Here is an 18,452-nt window from a genome sequence, read left to right as displayed (position 1 = left end):
AGAGGGCTTTAGTTAGCGGTTCTGCTGGTTAACTAGAATACACATTTAAGGCGCAGTAGGAGTATTGAAACCAGTGTGTTGGCTCCCCCTAATGGTTGGTTAAATTTCTTCAGTGTAAGATGGGTTGTTTCTGGAAAGCTGGGAGAGAGTGTAGCAAAGCTAGACATTAGTAAGGCTGCACATTCTGCCACAATCACAACCAGCAGGTAGCACGCATTTATGTCTGAGAAGGATACCCACATAAGACAGGTATCGGATTTTGGGTCAGGATTTACCTGCATTATGCACTGGTAGAATGCTGGAATAGACAGGAGAATGTATTATTTATTCATTTATTATATATCACTTTGTGTGCTGCCTTGAGGAATAGCAGATTTAGTAAATATTAGTGTAACACCTATCTCGATAGGAACCAGTAGAGGAAAGAATACATTTTAACATTTTAATCCAGATAGCAAGCCGAGACAGCAACATCCAAACTGTACTCTGTTTATGACTCAAATCTGGGGACCTGGGCCAACAATGCAGACAATTAAATAATCAACAAGCTTAAACCTGGTTATATTAAAATAATAGATGGGCCCACATACTACACATATCACAACACACAGCTGGTTAAATTAAGAAAACGTTATACTTTGCATATAAAAATAAAACATACAAAATTAAAAGAAGAAAAAACTTGTTGCCGTGCTTATCCTTGGAGCCCAGTGGCCAGTGCACTCACGAACCCTGAGAGGGAGAGTGAAGATCTTTACTTAGGAAATGGCTGAGCCCATTCCACATGTCGGCCTAGTTAAATTCCAGCTTAAACCAGTTTAGGAGGGTATTTTCAACAGTTTTAGCTGGTCAACCAGCTGACCAGTCTATACAGTCAGCTAGTCCACCAGGTGACCACCAGCTTCTCGACTAGCTTTATCAGCCTTGACCAGCAGCATATCTTATTCTTTTGAGCATTCTAAAAATGTTTGTGTCATTTTTTCTTAGCATTTTCACATCCATGTCTCCCTGTCATGTCTGGACATGGCTAGATTTTAACAGCTGTCACTTCCTGATTTTAAACATGGGAAGTGCAGGTAGCATAGCATAGACGTGTAACATAAATAACTTTCTTTGTTCAAATTTCATTTTCTTTTCTTAAATTTTTTATTTAATTCTGCATTTTTCCCCTTTTCTCCCAAATTGGTAGCCAATTGTACCCCATCTAATCCAATTAGTGTTAGTGTTAGATACACCGCCCACACCCTGTCCCTCAGCGGCCCGAAGGAGAGCGACACGCCTTCTTCAAGCCGTCTCGTCTCATGCTCATGACCGTGATTCTGAGGCGCCCGAGGTGCTTCTTGTGCGGTGATCAGCTGACCCTGCCAAGTCCCTCCCTCTGGAGTAGCGAGCCAATTATGCCGCTCCACGAGAGCCGGCCAAACTTGGCTTTTGGCAGGACCGGGAATCGAACCCTGCAAGTCCGCTGCATAGCCTGTTGAGCCACCACGGCTCACCAAATTTCATTTTCAATATACAGTGAAGGTTCATGGTACTGATGACCAAGGAGAGAATTAACATCAGGGAATTGGAAATAATCAGTACTTAACAGCTGTGTAGGAGGGTTACGTTAAAAGAGCAATGTTCCCGGCAGTCACCTCACCCATTACCACACACTGTGGGCTCAGACAAATTAGGCAACTTGATCAGTCAGGAAATGTGGAGAAATACTGTGCAGAAGTCTTAGGCACCCTAGACTTTATTATATATATATATATATATATATATATATATATATATATATATATATATATATATATATATATATGTTTATTTTTTTGTGTGTGTTAGTATAAAATAACACATTTGAGATTACCAAATATTCATTTTCCAAAATTAACACATTACTGTAAGCAATTGACTACTTTTTACATAAAAACTTGATCAAGGCTGTCTGAGATCAGAAGCAAGGCGCCAACCAAAGTCTGCAGAAGAACTGTGGCAAGTTCTCCAACATGCTTGGAACAATCTCCCTGCTGATTGTCTTAAAGAACTGCTGGACAGTGTTGGCTATCTCAGAGAAGTGATGCATTTTTAACGCCGAAGGATGGTCACAAAAGCTATTGATTTGATTCAGTTTTTAACTATTCTGCCAAATTACTGACATGTAAAATGTATAGTATGTTTATTTAGGACCTTTCATTGAATTATTTTTGAAAGAATCTTGTCTGTACAGAATGTTATACAGATGCCTAAGACTTTTGCACAGTAGCTACTGTATATAGGTCTCTACCTGACGTAGATGTATTGTATGCGATCTGTACCGTAACTATACACTATACTTCATTAGCATGAAGCCATGAACAGTAATATTGACTTCCGTAGGAAATGGATCCTTGTAAAATAATTGCAGATTTATTTTATAGGAATACGGATGCATCATGAAGTGGTTCCCTAGTGGTTCACTGTACACATGTGTATACAGTGTATATTTATGTTGAATATTCTCCTTCTCTTTCAATCGCAGTTGCATGGCATTCACTTAGCAGATCTCTATGAGTCAGTTTTCCATTCTTGTACCAGCTATAAAATTTCAGTTTCAATGGATAAAAGACGCGTAGACACAGCTTGCATTCGTATCCACATGTGTATGTTGATAAATTGATAAATACCAAGTAATCGTAAATCAAAGGCGCGTGCACCAAATTTCTGATAAATTGACGCCCCTAAAACACCATATATGGACTTTCGGCTTCTTAAAGAGATAGTCGAAAAAAGAAAAAAGCTTCTCTGAAGCGGTGATTGAAGTTCTGTTAATGGAAGTACAACAAGCCAAAAAACACACACAGATCAGCCATAACATTAAAACGATTAAAAAGGCTTTAAACTGTATAAACTTAATATTGCATTTTTTTGTTATTTAAATATCTTGGTACGTACTGGTGTTCATGATCACGTCTGTCTTAAGTGCTCCAGGACGTGTAGATTTTTTTCATATAAAACAAGAAAAAAGAAAATAGAATGTAAATGTAAATGTAAAAAGGTCCGCCATATTAAAAAATGCATGGGATCTATTCCGACATATATTTCACCACATGCATTACTATGTAATTCCAACGGAGGGAAGAAGGGTGAAATTGATGTAGGATTAGATGCCATGCATTCTAATCCTACGGTGGGTGATCTTTATTTCTTTTTAAATTCTACAGGTCCTGGAGCATCTGTTAAGATAGACCTCATCGCGTACCAAGGTATTTAAATAACAAAACTATGCTTACAAAAAATAAGACTTCAATTTTAATTTAAAACTTAAACTTTTGAATGCAATTCACTTATGATAATCTTCTTATATAAGTAAGAGCAGAGTTTCAAATTAACCCGGATTCGTCTACTGCTATTCTGTTTTTTCCTCTTTACGATTAGACATACAATCGCTTGTCTGTAAACAGGTGAAAATGAGTAAAACACAGCGACGATTGGACATGTGCCTATACTTCTTTTTAATTGGTAGCAAAAATACGAAAGTTTACCTTATCACCTAGCAACTGCTGCACGGGCTGTCAGTATTGCGCGTGCATTCACTTCAACGACCCCACCGTGGGAAAGTTCAGCTAGCTACTAGCCTCGAGGTAATCGCCTAATACTTGAGATTTATTTTGTATATAGGCAACTATATATATATATATAAAGGATGCTCAAACAAAAATAAACAAACATGTATATAAATCTGCAAGGCACTTTTGCGTCCTCAACAATAAAGTGTTATGTTGTCAGTATTGTGTGATGTCTGTGTGATGTCCTGGGAAAACACTTATTTACTACAAGATCATCAAGCTACTCTCTTTTACTCTGATAATTAAATATAGTCTATTTGTATACATTTTGAAACAAATGAAACAAACTTTTTGCAAAGCTTGTCGGCCTAAAATGTGCACAGCTTATTCAGTCTTAGCAACACTTACCTTAAAATTGCTCTACAAGTCGCTGGCGTGTCTGTATAGCAGCCGCATTTCGAGGCCAAAGAGCTGGTTCCGGAGGCAGTCGTTCCTCTGCATTGGGGACTTCAGGCAGGGGAAGGCCCTGTTTAATGGCCACATTGTGCAGGCCACAGCAGGCTAATATTATTTTGCACACCTTCCCGGGTGCATAAAGAAGGGTACCACCTTTATTGTCCATGTTATGTTCCTGTGTTCTGTGTGTTAGTGTATCATTGTTTAGTATTATTTATTCTTGTAATTTATTATTTTTCATATTTCATGTCTGGTTCTGTTTATATTTGTTAGTCTTTGCACTCGTCTTCCCCTGCGATGTCTGAGTCTGAATGTTTTCTAGTTCAGTCACTCCCTTGTCTGCGTGCCCCACTATTCGGGTGTTGACGGTAGTTCCGGGGTTCAGTCTTCCTTCCAATCTTACATTACTTACTTCCTGCTTTCTCTCCATTTCATGTTTGTACATAGCACTAATATACTAATCCCAACTAACATAGAATTTGTACAGTACTAATTATACTAACACACTAATATGTTTGTCAAACTAACATTCACTAGTTTTGGGTATTTGTAATTTAAAGCACTTAACTAACTTACTAATGCATCTCCAGTTTCAATTCTGTTCTGTAACTCCACCTCCCTATTCTATCACTGATTACTTGCTTAGTTTCAACGAAGTATTCGCACCTGTCTCTCTGTATCTCTGCATCTCCTGATTCTCTGCAAATTGTCTGCTCCCTAGTCCGGAGCCCCTGTGTCTGCTTCTGGTTCCTCTGTCCTCCCCGCCGTAACAGTCCAGGCAGATCCATCTTGCCTTCAAGACCCCGTTTGTGCGCTCCACAACGGCCTGAGTAGCAGCATATGCCTCATTGTATGCCAGCTCCTGTGGTGTCTGCGGGTTGGTCAGTGGGGTCATAAGCCACGGCGTCAGTGGGTAACCCCTATCCCCTATGGATACAGAAGGGTAAATCCATATATAAACACACATGCAATTGTATAGGCAGGCTAATTCTTACCAATGAGCCAGCCGTTCCTCACAGCTCCATCCTCCAAACGCGTGCCAACTGCGCTATTACGCAGGATAAATGCATCATGCGTCCCACCAGGCCACCGTGCCACAAGGTTTAACAGCATACACTTTGCATTACAGATCAGTTGCACATTAACCGAATGAAAGTTTTTCTGGTTTATGTAAGCAAATGCATCACAAAGAATGTGTAATCTATTGAGTCGATTGACATAGATAATTCACAATCATGAACCTAATCTGGATCTTAAACCTGCTAATTGCCAACTAATTTAACTAAATGTGTTATATTTTTAATTGTTTGTCATGTTCATATCACGTGTTTCAAAGGCATCTGCGTATTGTTTACATAACAGAGCGCAATATGAATTAAAATGTAAATTTCCAATAGTGACAAGCATTATTTATGTGCATTCTTGATTTTTACACAAGCACTGCGCGTGGTCAGCAGCAGGTGTAGATTTTGTTAGTAGCTACGAAAAGAGCCCTGATCTCAACATAATCAAGTCTGTCTAGGATTACATGAAGAGACAGAAGCATTTGAGGCTGCCTAAATCCACAGAAGAACTGTGGCTAGGTCTCCAAAATGTTTGGAAAAACCTACCTGCCAAGTTCCTTCAAAAACTGTGCAAGTATACCTCGAAGAATTGATGCTGTTTTGAAGGCAAAGGGTAGTCACACCAAATATTTATTTGATTGAGATTTTTCTTCTGTTCATTCGCTTCTTCTGTTCATGTATTTTGTTAATTGGTAAAAATAAACTATTAACATTTCTATTTTTGAAAGGATTCTTATATCTATATATATATATATATATATACACACATATACACACACACATACTGCTGGACCCCCACCAGTCCGGCTTCAGACCTGGCCACTCAACGGAGACTGCACTCCTCTCTGTCAGTCCCTTCAGGCTGCACGAGCAACCTCTCTCTCCTCTGTCCTGATCCTCCTTGACCTCTCTGCAGCCTTCGACATGGTCAACCACTCCATCCTCCTATCCTCCCTGGCATCCACAGGGATCTGTGGAACAGCCTTAGACTGGATTAAATCTTATCTCTCTGGCCAGTCCTCCCAGGTGTCCTGGGCTGGAAGAGTGTCAACCCCGCGCCCCCTTGTTACAGGAGTCCCCCAGGGCTCAGACCTCGGGCCCCTCCTCTTCTCCGTTTAAACCAGATCCCTTGGCCCTGTTATCTCTGCTCATGGCATCTCATATCATTGTTATGTCGATGACACCCAACTCTTTCTCTCCTTCCCCCCCATGGGACACACAGGTCTCTACCCGTATCTCCGCCTGCCTGATAAATCCCACATTATTTGTGGAAATGCATTGGTCAGTTCATCACATGTTAGTAGACCACATTGGTCAGTTCATTCTGTGTTAGTAGAGCACATTGGTCAGTTCATTGTGTGTCAGTCGACCACATTGGTCAGTTCACCACATGTTAGTACACCACTTTGTTCAGGTCATTGTGTGTCAGTCGATCACATTGGTCAGTTCATTGTGTATTAGTGGATCACATTGTGAAGTTAATGCTGACTTACAAACAGGGTCATGCTCAGCCTGGTTCCCTAGTGCAGAAAATGAAGTTTCCTACAACCCAGAGGTGCAGTCCTAGGTGTTAGTGACCCTGATTGGTTTTCTCCCAGTCACTCACTAGCCAGTCCCTCACTACATAACAGAACATGTCCAGCCGCACACCTTTGTTTCCTGCTAGTATTTAATTGTGGTTATGGTGCAGTTCGGAACTGTGTTACTTTAAAATACATCCTTCCTTCCTTCCTTCATTCATTATTTGATTGTTACGTCCTTTCCAACAAACAAACATTATGCATCCATTGTGGTTCAAGTGAATAGATGAGTATCTCATTTGTACACTACACACAATCTCAGTTTTTTAAAAGCAATGTACAGCAGATATATGGGTGAATGGATGTCCTGGTACCTGGCAGAATTAAAGAGGTTTGTGTTTCTGAAGAAGCCTCTATCTCTTGACTCATTTCCTGCCTTGCACAAAGTGCTTCCTGTGTTCAGACAGCCGTTTCCAAGAACTGACTACTTCATTACCCCTGACATTCTGGTCGCAAAGGGTGTTCACATAACTCGGGGGGATTTTGAAAGAACGGCGTTGTGTCATGAGACATGAAACATGATGTTTCATGATGAGAATGATGCATGGAAACAGTGCCAGACCTTAGCTTTCGGTGATCTAGGGTTTTGGTGACCCTAGGCTTTTGGTGGCCCTGGGCTTTTTGTGACCATAAACAAGGATGTTGTTGTGGTCCTAAAGGGCTCCAACACAAATGACACTCACCACCTAACAGCATGAATGATTGCATTTACTTCCCGATAGCAGTCCATCAAAAAACAAAGATCACTTTGCTTCCATGCTTTGGCAGGATGAAACTCTATTTCTGTTGCTGTAGGGAAGGTTGCGGGCCTAAAACACTGCACAGCCTTTAAGCCCACAGATAGCTCTGCATGGAAAAAACACAAATGCACACAAATGTATAATGAATGTGGTATGTGCAGAGGGGGTGGTTCTGGGTGCCCAAGCACCATATTGTACAGTTTGGAGCCAGAGACTGCGCAGTACTGAAATGGGAAGCCCTGTGTAAGAAACCCCCCAAACAAAACGCGTGAAGTCTCACCAATGCTTCTGGAACAGGGTTCATTTTAGTTTGTTCTCGTTTATCCGACTCCAAAAGATAAGTTCAACTGCTCCTCTGTTCTAACAGTTCAACAAAAGGAACTGCAAATGTCCGCCAATAGTGTGGCTCTATATGATCGCTATCTATTTGTATAGACGCGGACATGCCTGTGGCTTGCATAGCCTATAATGATACACTTAGTATGTATCTTGTGACGGCACTGGTGTATAGGTGAGTGACTATGGGGTGCAGGTATCCTAGGCTGTCTATATCTGTGAGGACTCTAAACTGCTAAGTGAGAGTCGAGAGGATGCCGGTTCAAATGAATACAATTTATTCAACAATGTGCATTGCAGAAATAGAATGACAATGTGTTACAAGTTGTAATATGAATGGCTATATGCAAATGGTGCGCAGGAGATCGTATTAGCGAGTCTCCTCTAACCATTCCACGTTCCCCTCTATATACCCAGGGTTTACAGGAAAACAACAAATCATCAAATTAAGAGTCACAAGATGGCATTAACAATGGTCCTGCTGATATTATCTCTGTATGTCCAACAAACCTGGTTAACCTTTGTATCACAGCTGGATGCTGACTCACAGGTAACTTGCATTACCTGTGGTTTATTCCTACAAGAGCTTTATTCAGCAACCAGTGAACTATATCACCAATTACACCAAACTATTTCCCACATCATTAGCTATCTAAAGACACCAAACACTGTATGTGGAAAACCCATGGTTTATACAGTGCTATTTCAACTCATCAGTTCTGGGAGCATTCCACTGAGGTGGCAGAATTGCGCAGAGGCAGTACAATGATGGGAGCAATAGTCCTGTATTGACGAGCACTGATTGGGACGACATTTTCCTGTGGGGGAAAAAGTTAGCATTTTTTACATATTGTAACCACTGACCTATACATATAAATCAAGGCCAGGCAATGAGCTTCAAAGAGACAATGGCCAGTTTTGACCCCTTGGTTAGAACATGTGTGTTAGAGGATTCAGCTCCACTCATGACAGATGGTGACCCAAAATGATACCCAGAACGAAAGAGGATGTAGACTCTTTCCCACATCATTAGCTATCTAAAGACACCAAACACTGTATGTGGAAAACCCATGGTTTATACAGTGCTATTTCAACTCATCAGTTCTGGGAGCATTCCACTGAGGTAGCAGAATTGCGCAGAGGCAGCACAATGATGGGAGCAATAGTCCTGTATTGACGAGCACTGTCTTTTCATCAAACCTTGCTGACCCTGTGTCAACATGGTCAACACAGTCTGTTTCGTTTTGGGGGTCTGCAGAGAGGCACACTTATGTAAAATGCCCTACAGCTGGAATAAGAGTAGAGTGACTCGGCAGTAATGGAAAACTGTCCCTAATTTGTCTACAATGTATTACTGTATTGAGCTTTAAGAATCAGCTCGTGGGAGACATTAGATGAAGAAAAAACACTGATTGGGACTACATTTTCCTGTGGGGGAAAAAGTTAGCATTTTTAACATATTGTAACCACTGACTTACATTGAAAAGGGTGGCTGAAGCACCTATACATATAAATCAAGGCCAGGAAATGAGCTTCAAAGAGACAATGGCCGGTTTTGACCCCTTGGTTAGAACATGTGTGTTAGAGGATTCAGCTCCACTCATGACAGATGGTGGCCCAAAATGATACCCAGAATAAAAGAGGATGTAGACTCTCTCACAAGCAGTTTCCTCTTTTATTTGGCTACTTCATGTCCTCTCCATTGCTTGTTTTGTTGTAAAGGAGTAAAGGGAAAGACGGCAGATGCGGACACAGGGCAAACTTTTAATGAGTCGGAACAGTCCTAGTACGAGCTGGACCCACAGCCCTGGTATGAGCTGGACCCACAGCCCTGGTATGAGCTGGACCCACAGCCCTGGTATGAGCTGGACCCACAGCCCTGGTATGAGCTGGACCCACAGCCCTGATATGAGCTGGACTTACAGCCCTGATATGAGCTGGACCCACAGTCCTGGTATGAGCTGGACCCACAGTCCTGGTATGAGCTGGACCCACAGCCCTGGTATGAGCTGGACCCACAGCCCTGGTATGAGCTGGACTTACAGCCCTGGTATGAGCTGGACCCACAGCCCTGGTATGAGCTGGACTTACAGCCCTGGTATGAGCTGGACCCACAGCCCTAGTATGAATTCTGCTTTGTATCAGAAAAATCTTTCGGAGAATATCTAGTCAGATGTCTGTGAGCTGAAGCTGAAGCCCAATTGTGTTATCCAGCAAGACAATGATCCAAAACACAACGGCAGGTTTTGATGTAGCCCAATAGAGATGCTGTGGCAGGACCTGAAATGAGCTCAAAAACCTACCAACTTCTGAAATGAATGAATGGTTAAAAAATGTGACAATGAATCATGAAACTTTGATTCAAAATCACAGCTGTTTTGCAACCACTGTCATGTAAGAAACAACATATAGGGAAGTAATGAGGCTGACGGATATATACACGAAATTAAAATAGCTGTCTAACTTCCATTTAATAATATCACATGCAGATTGTGGTCACAGAACTTTAGACTGTTTTCAGTTGAAGTTGTCTTTGGATTTGAAAGCCACTATGAGATAGAATTAAATAAATGAAAAATGACAATGATTAATCAAAGTATTTTTTCTCTGAATAAAGCATGTTGAGAAATAAAAGGGTGTTATTTAGAAATAATTTTCTTTTCATTAACAGAACCACAATAGTTTGATAGTGTCCGAACCACACTTGCATTCAAAACATGAAAATCGCCAACCTTGTCATTTCGCCGTTCTGGGACCAATATACATGAAAAATCTTTTGGTAAGGCAAACTGATTGAAATGAATCCTGAAAATTTCTGAAAAATCAGTTGGTAGTTTTTATTAAAAAGATGATCACCCAGGTAGAACACGTCCTATGTCCAACTAGTGCTTTCAACAGTCACAACAGCAAAAAAAAACAAAAAAAACTTCTAGGCTCTGCTGCCTACTGACGAAGGCATGTGAAGAATGTGAATAGCAGGCAGTGTTTTCCGTGTCATTTAACCAAGGTTCGAACACATAAAGTAAATGGTTGGTATTATATAGCGCCTTTTGACAATTGATGCTTCTCATTCACCCATTCATACACACTCTCACACACTGACGCCAATTGGAAGGCAAGGCACCGACCAGCTCGGCAGGAGCATTTGAGGGTTAGGTGTCTTGCTCAGGGACACTTCGACACAGCCCAGGAGGGGGATCGAACCGGCAACCCTCCGACTGCCAGACGACTGCTCTTACTGCCTGAGCCATGTCGACCCCAGTAAATGTTTGTCGAGCCAACACCTATTCCCATAGCCAATTAGAGATGTACATGTGGTCAGCCGATTAAAAAAAATAAATTGCTTGTAAGTTTCAAGCACAAGTTGCGTGGTAGGGTATGGTAGCCTGCAAAACACATAAAATTACGGTTCACCTTGAGACACTAAATAATATGCAACCAGCAACATTGGCTCAAACTAAAAATCTATACATCAACATAACTATTTACTGTAATCACAGAATCCCAATGTGTCCGATCTGAACACCGTGTAACAGTTTATGTTCTTGGCTATTGTCAGTTGCATCCCACATACGGGAATTCAGAAACATTTCTCAAATGACATGTTAACTAGCTATGTAACAAGGTAGGACAACGGGTGGCATGCTATCGACCAGCACACAGACCAGCTAGCCAGAGCTAACGTATAAGCTTAGCTAAAATCTTTGCTAATAGTTAATTAGCTAGCTAAATGAAAATTAAGAAGTTAGGCTACTTACCTAGCTATCTATTTTTCAGGCTTAAGTTGGGCTACAGTTCTAGGATATGATTTCCTAGTAATGTTATGTCTGAGCCTGGATCAATGGGTAACATACACCACAAACAACAGCATCTCTGGTCTGTAACTATTATAGCTATCAAAAGTCTCTATCAGTATGTCTTGTTGGATAATTTAGGTATCGGCCATCAGCAATCAGCCATCGCAATGCTAACGGTCAAGAGAGCAATAGCAGCAACAAACACTTTCAAACCACAACACTGTTCATCCCTCCCCCTTCTCTGTAACGCATTGGTTGTGGCAATTACTGAGCTTCAATTATTGTAGTTATACAATGTTTTGGTACAGAGTGTCAGGCCTTCAACTGTATATTTTGAATATACAGGGTGGGTGACTCAACATGCCAGTGAGCCTTGTAACAATGTTTGTACACAAAAATCTTACCTATTATACCTTTAAACTACTTCTGGTTCTCTTTTCAAATGGTCAAATACATCAGGAATATTACACAGTGAGCCAGCATTGAGCAAACAGGAACAGGCGTCATTTCTACCGCTGAGTTTCCGATGCAGCAAAGATCCCAGCACACTGACACAGCTCCTCACCACTGAAAGGAACACTGTCGCTATGACTGGTAAGCCCTGAGATACATTATATATTTTGTACATGCTTATTAACCACAAGAGAGAAATACTTAAAAACTTCAGTGAATTACAGTATTACATACAGTATATCAAATATATGCAGTCAAGCATTAAGTTCACTTTACTTGTAATAGCATATATACGGTAATAAAAGCATACTGTATATACAGTATGTCATAGTAGTAATCTCTGAGGGGTGACATTTGCTCAGGAGGTCTGGCAGAGTTGCCACTTCGATCCTCCGCCCTGAGTGGGCGGCCTGTAGCGTAGTGGTTAAGGTAAATGACTGGGACACGCAAGGTCAGTGGTTCTAATCCCAGTCTAGCCACAATAAGATCCGCACAGCCGTTGGGCCCTTAACCCTGCATTGCTCCAGGGGAGGATTGTCTCCTGCTTAGTCTAATCAACTGTACGTCGCTCTGGATAAGAGTGTCTGCCAAATGCCAATAATGTAATGTAATGTAATGTAATGAGTATCAAAATGTCCTTGAGCAACCCCCAATTGCTCTTGACAAGCTGGTGGTACCTTGCTTGGCCGCCTCTTGCTGTAGGTTTGTGAGTGAATGGGTGAATGAGAGGCACTTTGGATAAAAGAAGTCAGTTTACCATCTATGCACTTTACATTTACTTTTCCCACGCCATAAGTGAGTGGTGAGAATGTTCTGGAAAATGTGGTACAGTGTGTTGGAGATTTTGATGCAGTGGGAATTTTCTTGGAATGTCTTAGCTTCATCATATAGCTACAGTAAATCCTCAAATTGTGTCCGGGATTCTATTTGAAGCGTGGCCGATTCGGACAAATGAAAGCCGGCCCCCAAATACAAGCCGGGTAATATTGCCTACCAGTAGGGCTATCAGTCCATGAGCACTAGAAGAGATTGTTTCGATTTAACTCAATGAAATAAAAGAGCTCTTCTTAATCTTAATATTGTTGGTTGGTTTAATACTGTAGCCAATGAAAAGTCGTTGTCCTACACCATGGGTCTCCAACATGTTGCTCTCAAGCTACCAGTCGCTTGCCGCCCCCTTCGGAGTAGCTTGCCAAAGGCTGAAGCAGTATACATTTAAACACAATTGTTGCCGCGAGGCATTCCAGCCTACGAATTTAATAAAAAGTAAATCAGGCAAAATTAAAAAATAACTCAATTTAGGCAACTTGGCTACGAAATAAGGTTTTCATGTATTTACAGCACAGCGCACGTTCAATGAATGAATGAAAGCTGCCTTGGCTCGCAATAAACAGACGGGTGGAAATCCCGACACTCTTTCAACTACATAAAACTTAACAGTGAACCATCAAATACCCCCCAGATTTCAGTGCCCATCAGTCCCAACATTTAGCAATAGAATCAAACAGTCCAAAAGTAAATTAAATCCCAAACCAAAGCGAAAATCTTTTGATAGCCTACCGGTATGCTGCTCCAAACGAAACGCATGTCTCACAATAAAACGCACTTTAGGAAAAAAAGATCCTTAACTTGCTGTTATCTATGCTAATTTGTTATTGTTCATGAAGGCGTGTGTGGCAAGTTGTTATTTTATGGATTCTGGACTTGCATGTGATTTATTGTGTTTGAGAATATTTGCAATAAACTAAGTCTGTTATGACAGACACTATGACTCACCAAACGGTGTTTCCTGATTAGCCTACACTAATTGATTTCTGAATGGTTACAGGAAGTGTTGAACAGTGTTGGCCCACTTTAAGTGTAGCCTTTTACTTTATTTCTTTTTTTTTCCAGATTTTTCCCTTTTTCTCCCAATTTGGTAGCCAATTGTACCTCGTCTGATTCAATTGGAGGTAGTCGTATTAGATGTACCGCCCGTACCCCGTCCCTCGGCGGCCCGAATGAGAGCGACACGCCTTCTTCAAGCCGTCTCATCTCGTGCCCGTTGCCGTGATTCCGAGGCGCCCGAGGTGCTTATTGTGCGGCGATCTAATAACCCTGCCAAGTCCCTCCCTCTGGAGCAGCGAGCCAATTATTGCTGCCCCACGTGAGCCGGCCAAACTTGGCTTTTGGCAGGACCGAGAATCGAACCCCGGTCCCCGGTGTGCAACTGCAGCAATTTTACTTTATTTCTAAGAATAAAATTCTACAACAGAAGCCTAATAAGAAATAAAGGCCTGCGTCGAATACAAGCCTGCCCCAAATAAAGGCCTGTGCTTTGTACAGCCTAAGTAAATAAAAGACCCCGGAAACAATTTGAGGATTTACGGGACTTCAGAGGTTTTTTTTCCAGGAATAAACTAATAAAAGATCTACACTCACTGAGCACTTTATTAGGTATTTATTGGACTTAGACTTCTACTGCTGTACCCTATCCACTTAGAGTTATGATGCGTTGTGTGTTCAGAGATGCTCTTCTGCATACCACTGTCGTAATGTGTGGTTATTTGCATTACTGTCACCTTCCTGTCAGCTTCGACCAGTCTGGGCCTTCTCCTCTGATCTCTCTCATTGACGCATTTCTGCCCGCAGAACTGCTACTCACTGGATGTTTTTAGTTTTTTTGCACCATTCTCTGCAAACTGTAGAGAGAGACTATTGTGCATGAAATTCAAACCACCCTGTCTGGCACCAACAAACATTCCACGGTCAAACTCACTTAGATCACTGTAGTTGAAAAACTTTGTTGCAAAAAAGCTTTTAGATCTCCTATAAAGAAATGCTTTATATAATGATCATTTCTATATCCATTTGCAAAGATGATTCTTTTATTGATGATTTTTTACACTTATAAACGGTTTATGTTTTTATACAGCAGTCTCTTCATATATTGTTAAATAAAGAATATTATTATTTGTATGTCTTATTCTAAGCAGATAAGTTGTTAAATTTATTATAGAATAATTTATTGTAGAACTTTATTCATAATGCATAATACATTTATCTTAAATAGCATGGTTTATTTATTCATACTTTTCATGTTATGAGAATATATTTGTCAATGTTGTGTGTGTGTGTGTGTGTGTGCGTGCATGCATGTCAATTAAATGTGCTAGAGCAGCTTATATACAAAATAAATGTGAAATATTACTCCATAATACAAACTTGCCGGCAAATAATATCATGTATTGAAAATATTTGTTTCAAAATCAATTCAGTACTACTAAGTTCCTGAGGGCACTAAGCTCATGAGGGCACAACATTTATGATGTGGCCACTTCATGGGAACAAGATACTTACCTCATGGCCACCCGACTAAACTAATTACCACATCGGCAAGAAGACCCCAATTGACGGACATTGATGTGGACACACGACCTGCCTACCTCTACACATTTCTCAACCAGTTTTGATGTATTTTATCCTGCTGATGTCTTGATCACACCCACTGCTGAAGAATCTCAGAAATCCAGTCCGGTCAACCGAATAGGGCATGGAAATCGGAAGTAGCGTATACAAAATGATGACTGCAAAACACTATGAACACTATTAGTTACACTATTATTTGAGCAAAAATAATGTCAGAATTAGGCAAGGGAGTGAGCTTAATGGCTGTTGCTAAAGAGTAGCCGTTTTGACATAAAAAAGGACCAGGACAAACTTTTCTGTTGGATGGAAGCGAGAAGCAGGTGAATAATTTTAAATCCAGGAGATCACGTCGCACTGATGGCTACAGTGGCAACTTCTACTTATCGAATACATAGCAATGGGAAAACTATCTGCCTCTATTAAAAAACAAACCGCTGACTTTATCAATCTGGAATCCGTTCATCGATACCCTTCTGTTCTGTTTTGAATGTCAAATTTTTGTCTCCTGTCTTTTTAACACCATTTTTAACACTTGTATTGCACTTCAGCGCACAAAAACAAAACAAACAAAAAAACACTAAAATAACACTAAACTAAATTAATTAGTTTGTGTAATAATATGTGACTTTGTTTTATACAGCAACGAAAAAGATTGTGTTCGTGGCTGACTTTGATGACCTTTACGGGGACTTATTCACCGCCGTGGCGAATGACAGCATCGAGATTGATCTGGAAACGGTGGTCTGCGAGATCCCCCCGCTGCACTCTGCGGTCTACACCATCATGTGCACCTTCTACATTCTCATCTTCCTGATGGCCCTGCCGGGAAACCTGCTGGTCGGGCTGGTGATTCAGTCCTGTAGGCAGACTCTCTCCCCCTCCGACATATACCTGTTCCACCTGGCTGTGGCTGACACCCTGCTGGCCCTCACCCTGCCCTTCCGAGCTGCGTCTCTGATGCAGGGCTGGGTGTTCGGAGACGCGGCCTGCAAGCTCTTCAACCTGGTGCTGGAGGTGACCTTCTACAGCAGCGTGCTGTTCCTGGTGTGCATCAGCGTGGACCGCTACCTGGTGATCGTGCGCGCCATGGAGACGCGTAAGGAGCGCAGGCGTCTGTGGAGCTGGGGCGTGTGCGGAGGCGTGTGGGTGGCGGGGGCCGCGCTCTCGCTGCCTGCTCTGTACAGCCGGGCCGTGGCCCCCCCCGGGCAGGGCCGGGAGGAGTGCACGCTGCACGCTGGCGACCCGGAGAACGCCTCGCTGAACCGGCTGGTGATGCGCGTGCTGCGGCACACGCTGGGCTTTCTGCTGCCGCTGGCGGCCATGTTGGGCTGCTACGGCGTGACGCTGGCGCGGCTCCTCCGCACGCGCGGCTTCCAGAAGCAACGCGCCATGCGCGTCATCGTCGCCGTGGTGGCCGCCTTCCTGCTGTGCTGGACGCCCTACCACCTGTCGGCCATGGCGGACACGCTGATGCGCTTCCAGCTGGTGGAGCGCTCATGCCGGGCTCGGCAGGCGGTGGACAGCGCCCTGTTCGCCACGCAGAGCCTGGGGCTCGTGCACTGCTGCATCAACCCCGTGCTGTACGCCTTCATCGGGGAGAAGTTCCGCAGGAACCTGCTGCTCCTGTGCCACAGGACGGGGGCCCTGGAGCGGACATCCGCCTCCCGCTACAGCCGCTCCACCTCCCACACCTCAGAGGCCAGCTCCCCCGTCATGTGACCAGTGTAAGGACCACATTTCCCACAATCCCACAGGACAATTCTGCAGGACATCTAGTTTGGTTCAGCCAATCCCCAAATGGCGGGAGCAATAAACTTTCCCAATATAACAGCATGGCACGCTCTTGGGATTTTTGTAATGTCACACACACATTCCTAACATACCCCACTAATGTCCCGTTAGTTCAACCCCATATCTGTTCTGCATTTGTACGTTTGCTTAATAAATATATTTTATTAAACCCGGTGTCTGTTTTGCCATCACAGACATAGTTAAAGCAGTCTTTCAAAGAATTTACAACCTTCAGGTTATCGGTATGTTTAATCATTGATATTGGTTATTTTAATTATTAATTAAAATACAAAAATTTGTGGTTAGATATTTCTGATAACAGTACTTTTAAAAGACTGATTACTTTTTGCAGTTATTCTGCTACATAACCCGTACGTTAGAGGCCAACTCCCCCGTCATGTGACCAGGGACACTGCTCACACCTCAGAGGCCAAGTCCCTCGTCATGTGACCAGGGAGACTGCTCACATCATGTGACCAGGGACATTGATCCTGTATTTCTCCAGGGGAGGATTGTCTCCTGCTTAGTCTAATCAACTGTATGTTGCTCTGGAGAAGAGTGTCTGCTAAATGCCATTAATGGAATGGAATGTAAAATGCAAATGCTATGTAAGTTGTGCTGAATAAGAGCATCTGCTAACCTGTATTTTAATGTAATTTTGGGTTGGGTGGGAGTAGGGGGGGGGGGCATTGCAGAAAGCATAGAACTGGCCTACAGATCAAAGAAAAACTAGGCTAAGGCTTATTTTCATTTTGAGTAAATACATTTGTTTCCATATGAATTCAATCTAATTTTATTTTTCTTTGAATTAAACATTGGAATTTATTTATTTCTGATGGCAGCTGCAATTAATTAACTATTGCAAGCAACAAAGCTAACACTGCTAGTCAATTTCACAAGCAAGTGATATCTGTATTACATTTTAAATTTTGTACAGTAGTTAGCTAGGTGAAGATGTCATGCTCAAATTAAATTAAAATGCATTTATTTGCTACTGTCTATTAAACATGGTTTCAAGCGTTGCATGCTGGGATATTCCACTTACTGTCACTCGCACCCACACCCACACACACACACACACACACACACACACACACACACACACGTGCACAGACACAAACACATGCACAAATACACACACGCGTGCGCACACACACAGACGCGCACACGCACACGCACATGCACACACACACACACACGTGCGCGCACACACACAGACACACACGCGCTCACACACACACACGCACGCACGCACGCGCGCGCGCGCGCAAAGTGCAGACAATGACCAAATATA

At 42.3% G+C, this 18,452-nt stretch overlaps 1 protein-coding gene across 1 annotated transcript; it reads left to right on the top strand.

The window, feature by feature from the left end:
* Positions 1-12,003: 12,003 nt before the first annotated feature.
* Positions 12,004-17,820, top strand: LOC133116763 (C-X-C chemokine receptor type 1-like). Its single transcript, XM_061226679.1, has 2 exons — positions 12,004-12,100; positions 16,008-17,820. Exons 1-2 carry the CDS (start codon positions 12,094-12,096, stop codon positions 17,084-17,086), a joined length of 1,086 nt encoding a protein of 361 aa, XP_061082663.1. The 5' UTR covers positions 12,004-12,093; the 3' UTR covers positions 17,087-17,820.
* Positions 17,821-18,452: the final 632 nt, after the last annotated feature.

This window comes from Conger conger, chromosome 17, assembly GCF_963514075.1.
Source record: "Conger conger chromosome 17, fConCon1.1, whole genome shotgun sequence".
NCBI lineage: Eukaryota > Metazoa > Chordata > Actinopteri > Anguilliformes > Congridae > Conger > Conger conger.
The sequence above is the reverse complement of the archived record's forward strand: the minus strand, read 5'-3'. Positions and strand labels throughout refer to the sequence as shown.